At 38.6% G+C, this 5,828-nt stretch overlaps 1 protein-coding gene and 1 pseudogene across 2 annotated transcripts in view; one reads left to right on the top strand and one right to left on the bottom strand.

The window, feature by feature from the left end:
• Positions 1–2,132, bottom strand: part of txlna (taxilin alpha) — a 13,551-nt gene extending 11,419 nt beyond the window's left edge. The window contains exons 1-3 of one of the 2 annotated variants that reach the window (XM_016513746.1): positions 2,004–2,132; positions 1,368–1,541; positions 1,026–1,286 (exon numbers count right to left, since the gene is read on the bottom strand). In XM_016513746.1, the coding sequence (XP_016369232.1) occupies positions 1,026–1,286; positions 1,368–1,521 (415 nt within the window). In that variant the 5' untranslated portion in view covers positions 1,522–1,541; positions 2,004–2,132. The remainder of the gene's footprint in view (positions 1–1,025; positions 1,287–1,367; positions 1,542–2,003) is intronic. The other variant, XM_016513745.1, reaches the window with a different exon arrangement.
• A 1,813-nt stretch (positions 2,133–3,945) lies between these two features.
• Positions 3,946–5,828, top strand: part of LOC107709254 (THAP domain-containing protein 6-like) — a 4,638-nt pseudogene continuing 2,755 nt past the window's right edge.

Raw genomic sequence — 5,828 nt, 5'->3', positions numbered from 1 at the left:
GTTGGGATGATTGATCGGCGGTCTCTAAAAAGGCCGATCTCAAAAAAAACGATCTCAAGCTGATGACGCTGCTGTGAGAAGGTTTGGAACGACATGCAGCGGCACCGTCTCAGTCTCTGTCCGGCGCGGGTAAAATAATTACTCACCTTCATATTTCTTCATTAAATAACTTATAATGTAATTTGAAAACCTTGTGTGAGACGTAATTTCACAAACAGCATGAGTGAATCACCGCGCGCGCGCGCTCCCTCTCTCCCAAAATACGCAAATGGCTTCAAATCACCACACATCGCGTTTTGTCTATAAGCGAGCTGCACAGTTGACACAGGAATTGTCACTTGTACAATCGATGCAATGTCAAATCTTCACTAAAGTTTATAAATTGCATTACTTTTTAATTCTTGCCAGTGTTTAACCATTTAGCGCTCGCGCGCTCTCCTGGAGACCGTGCACTCATGCACATTTGCAGCACACACAAATAATGCCAGGTTCACACATACTCCGTTTGCAGTGCATACGTGGTGCGTATTTTTTCCGCGCTCATGTTAACGGATTAAAGCGTTTTAAAATGTTTTATATAGCATATTTTATAACTTCATATTCCTCATATGCTTAAATTTTATGTAAGATTAATTTAACTTTATGCAAGAAGCATTGTTTAATAAACAAACTTTTGCAGTGGAGACTCCGTCCCCTTTTGGAGTTCACGCCCCATTTTGGAGATCTCCGGGCTGCAGTTATATCTACTTGGAAAGTGCAGCAAAATTTCACAAGCATAAAAAGAGGTAAACTGTCTCTTTCCAACAGCGTAGAGATGTAAGAATCAGGTTCAAATCAGGTTTTCAAATCAGGTTTATGTTGCTCAACAATGTGAATTCATGTGACCAACTTAAAAAAATAAGCAAAACTTGCATGGGGAACAGTTGATTGTGTGGATTCTTATTGTAAAGACTGGATTTCACACACGAAAACCAGAAAAAGTAAAGAGCATTAAAAGGCATGTTCAGGCAAACACACTGACTCACCCAGTCCCTTCACTTTCTTCTTCTCCTGCAGCTTTTTTTGGTCCTTCTCCGGGAATCCATTGCCATTCAGCTTGGCCTCCTCCTGCTTGCCGTCCTCCTTCTCAGACAGCCCATTCACTTCCACACCGTCAGGCTGGCCGTTGGTCACCGCCGCGTCCTCGCCGCCAACACCACCATCCTCATGACAATAGGTGCTGAGGATGTCCTCCAGTTGTCTGCTCAGTTCCTCAGCCATGTCAGAATGTGCTCCAGCCTCTGCCACTGAACACAAGAAACATAGAAAATGGGTGGGAAGAAATATGGCAATGAATAAGTCAACACACTAGGGTTTTGCACACTCACAGCCTTCCTCTGTCTGAGAATTGTTGGTTAGTGTCCCATCCGGCTGTGTTACGGTTTCTTTAGGGCTGTTGGTCATCTCAGATGCAGCGGTGCTCTCATCTGTACCATCTGCACTGCCATCAGCTACTGGATCCTCCATCTCCATCCTCTGCATTGCTGATCTATGAACAAATACTAAAAGGCACAACAACACACAGATAAACGAATACAAGACGGCACACTGCATTTAAAAGCTTGAACAGTTTCGGTTTCAGATCAGTCGCACATTAACAACGAATCTGCCGTGAGAGACTGGCAAAACAAACGAAGATGACTGGCTATATAATATCATAGCACGCTAATCACTAAACACCGACTTCAGATCACATTTAGGACATTCAATCGATTGTCAATCATAAAATGCTTCCTGCAAACATTAGTCAACAGCTTACAGACGTCCAAAACAAAAACACGTGTTACTTTTAACTGACAGTTTATAACTGTAGATAAACTAGAAGTATAACTGAGAGCTGTAACGTTAGCTGTGCAACATCTCACTCGACTAGTTTAGCAGTCATGGCTAACCACACGCTCAGTTAAACATCTGCTTACTGACTCGACGCGCCCTACCGTTTTACAGTTTCACAAAACAAACACCTTAAATGCATCTGTGCTGTCAGCTAATATCATTTAAACTAATACCAGTGTTTAGTTTGGTCCAAGAAACCACTCCTGATGTTTGTCACCACTCGAGTCTTTACCCTTCCCACTGCTGCTTCCAACTGACAACGGAAATGCCAGGGGAACAACCGAAGGTGATTGGTCGAACCTTTTTGCAAACTTCCTGTGTAATATTATTTTATTAATGTTATTATATTGTACTATGGCAGTGGTTTCTTCTTCTTGTTATTGTTATTATGTTTTTGATTTGTTTTTATGTTAGCTTTGAATTAATATTTCTCAAAAATATTTGCCGAATAGATGGGAAAACGAGGCTTTGAATCAATTGAACCATGAATTGAACCCATTGCTCCGCAAAATGATTCACAGTTTCGAAGCGCTCGAAACACCGCAAAATAGTTGAATCTGCTAGTCAAAACGTTAAAAAAAAATGCGAATAAAATTCCGTCTAAACACGAAATTACAAGTTTAAAGTGTTTCGTTTTGAAACCTGAAGCCTCATTTTCCGAAATCACAAGTTCCGAACCACTGATTCAGAACAAAAGATTCGAACAAAGTGAGCGAGCACGAGTGGTGCTTCTCAAACGGAAGGCTGCATCCTAAAATTCAGATGATCAGTACCGACTCGTTTTCTTTCAGTTTATTTTCGTGAATTTAAATGTAAGCACTGTGCAGCCTTCCGTTTGAGAGGCACCCATAATTCAACTTCGTTGAACTGAAAAAGGCTCTGAATGAGGAGTCGATTCCCCTTGATGGAATCGATTCCAACTTTTGGAATCGACTCTCAATTCCCAATGCCTCGGAATCGATTCCCAGCCCTAAACACACCCCTCCAACCGTTAGGTTGCTATTAGTGAGAGACAGAGAGGGCGAGCGCCAAAATAAAACCATTTGCCCTCTATTCAATATTTCGTTTCAGATGGAAATACGTCACTACACTGACATAAAGTCGGCAGCAACTTCCGGTTCACGCGGACTTTAAATAAGATCATCGAGTCATCTTTGAACAGAGATTCCGATTGTCATTGTACTTTAACAGTCTGTATTAACAACCGCTAACTATAAAAGCTGATACTGGATAAGAAATCTTAAAGGTAAAGTTTATATAAAGTCTCAGGCGCCAACTCGACCCATCTCGACTTTTAAAACCACTCCGCACTGTTTTGAGCAGCGCCACCAAGCCACGCAGCGGTGTACCTAAATCTTTCACCATCTGCTCTGTACAAAGATCTATTCAAGTCTTTAAGAAGTCAGTTTTACATACATTCTAAATCCTAAACATCTTAAAGACATTTTCTAAACGTCTATTTGACATCTGATAGGAAATGTCCTATAGATGTATTGCAGATACATCTTGCAGCTGTAAATGCAGATGTCAAATAGACGTCTCCGTGATGTACCTGTGCTATCGGGTTCATTTGATGTAAATTGAATGTCAAACATATTGGTCTACATATACATTAAACCAATTTCAGTGTGGGATTAACTTCCTATTTTCACCCAATTACCACTGGAAGAAATTGCCGTTCAAACTGAATTTAAAATGAAGTTACAGCATCTTGATCAAGTCTTGACTAATATATGAGGCCAAATTGATATCAAGGTGCCCGCTGGTTTAATGTTTGAAAATTCATACTTATAATTTTTTATAAATGGTCTACCACGACATGACATCTTCTACATTTTCTCTCAGGGGACACCTTTGAACTAGCCATAAGACTTTATATGGCCTTAGGTTTCTGAATATCAAATTATAATTACAGTAAAACATTCTAAATTTAGAACATTTACTGGATTGCTGTCTTAAAAATAAGAGTTTGATCTGATATTTTCATGTTTTACATACACTCTAAATCATAAACATCTTAAAGACATTTTCTAAACGTCTATTTTACATCTGATAGGAAATGTCCTATAGATGTATGGCAGATACATCTTGCAGCTGTAAATGCAGATGTCAAATAGACGTCGCCGTGATGTACCTGTGCTATCGGGTTCATTTTATGTAAATTGAATGTCAAACATATTGGTCTACATATACATTAAACCAATTTCAGTGTGGGATTAACTTCCTATTTTCACCCAATTACCACTGGAAGAAATTGCCGTTCAAACTGAATTTAAAATGAAGTTACAGCATCTTGATCAAGTCTTGACTAATATATGAGGCCAAATTGATATCAAGGTGCCCGCTGGTTTAATGTTTGAAAATTCATACTTATAATTTTTTATAAATGGTCTACCACGACATGACATCTTCTACATTTTCTCTCAGGGGACACCTTTGAACTAGCCATAAGACTTTATATGGCCTTAGGTTTCTGAATATCAAATTATAATTACAGTAAAACATTCTAAATTTAGAACATTTACTGGATTGCTGTCTTAAAAATAAGAGTTTGATCTGATATTTTCATATTCAGTAGTAACTCTGAGAAATATTTGAATTAAAAAAAAAAACTATTACAAATAAAAAATTCTGTTCATAGTTTTCATGTGACATCACAGCCTTTTATGAATGGCTAAAAAGACTTTTGTTTACGTGACTAAAACTTTGAAATTTCGAATAACTCTTCCAAAAAAAAAAAAACATTTTCCTAGCTGTACTGAATACTGACACCATGTAAGTTATTACTGTCTGGACCTTAGGAAGAAATTGTATGATGAACCTCTTGGAACTTAGAGTAGCTCTGGTTTATATTGTATTACAAATTGCCCAAGACCTTTCATCTATATTGGCATTTTTCTGTTAACCAACTTTTATGACAACTTGTTTCGGGTGAGTGAGTGACATTGTGAATCTGACAGTTGTTAGCTGGCTTTTCTCACACTTAAAGGTTTCCTAAGGAGAAAGCATTAAGGAGGCAGTGGGAAATAGCTACAAGAAGGAAAGGTTTTTCCGCCGGTGACTGCTCTGTGCTGTGCAGTGAGCACTTCAGGCCACAGGACTTGGACAGGACAGGTCAGATTGTCAGGATTCGAGATGGAGCTAAACCATCTGTCTTCAATTTCCCAGCTCATCTACAAAGGGTAGGTCTACCATTAGATTATACGTTTTTGATAGCTTGTCATATGGCTCAGTTATATATTTTATCTTCAACTTCAGCCAGTGGCAACCAGGACAACAAGAAGGAAAGCTGAAAAGAGCCTGCCAGTGGACTGTTCTCAGCAGTTACAAGACACTAAACCTCTGCCTAATGTTGTGAGTATTTGTATGGATTATGCACCAAACAGCTATGACTGTGAGTGATGTGAAATAAACATTATAATCAGTGGCCCGGGCCCATATGCAAAAAATTTGTACGGGCCCCCCCAAACGTTATGGGCTCCAACTCGGTTAACTTAACTTAGGCCCTATTGTTGATTTTTCTGAAGTAAATAACGTTACGTGAATCGTGACTATTCACAAGCTGTTTTATTTACGGTATAGGCTAATTCTTGGAAATGATGTTTAAAGTTTTCAAGTCCATTCATTATTTGTAGCACGCAAGCCACCCAATAATCGCAGCTTTGTGCTTTGTTAATACAAAGTCTCAGCCTTCTGTCAATTTTATGATAAAATACAAACAACAAACATCTTTTTACGCTCTTTAATTTGTAGTGAGATAATTCGCCTCAGTTCAAGCTGCATATGAATCAATGATATTTTCCTCTTTAATATTTGCAGCACGAACTAAACATGAATATTTGAATGCATGTTGAAAAAAATCAGAACAATTTAACACAAACGAATGTCTCATGAATCGATCAATCAGAGTTTTAAAAAAAGTCAAAAGAATGACGGATGCCACAGACTTTTTT

The sequence above is a fragment of the Sinocyclocheilus rhinocerous genome, unplaced genomic scaffold (assembly GCF_001515625.1).
Source record: "Sinocyclocheilus rhinocerous isolate Xijiao unplaced genomic scaffold, SAMN03320098_v1.1 scaffold206, whole genome shotgun sequence".
NCBI lineage: Eukaryota > Metazoa > Chordata > Actinopteri > Cypriniformes > Cyprinidae > Sinocyclocheilus > Sinocyclocheilus rhinocerous.
Note: the sequence above shows the minus strand (reverse complement) of the source record. Positions and strands in the feature narration are given on the sequence as shown.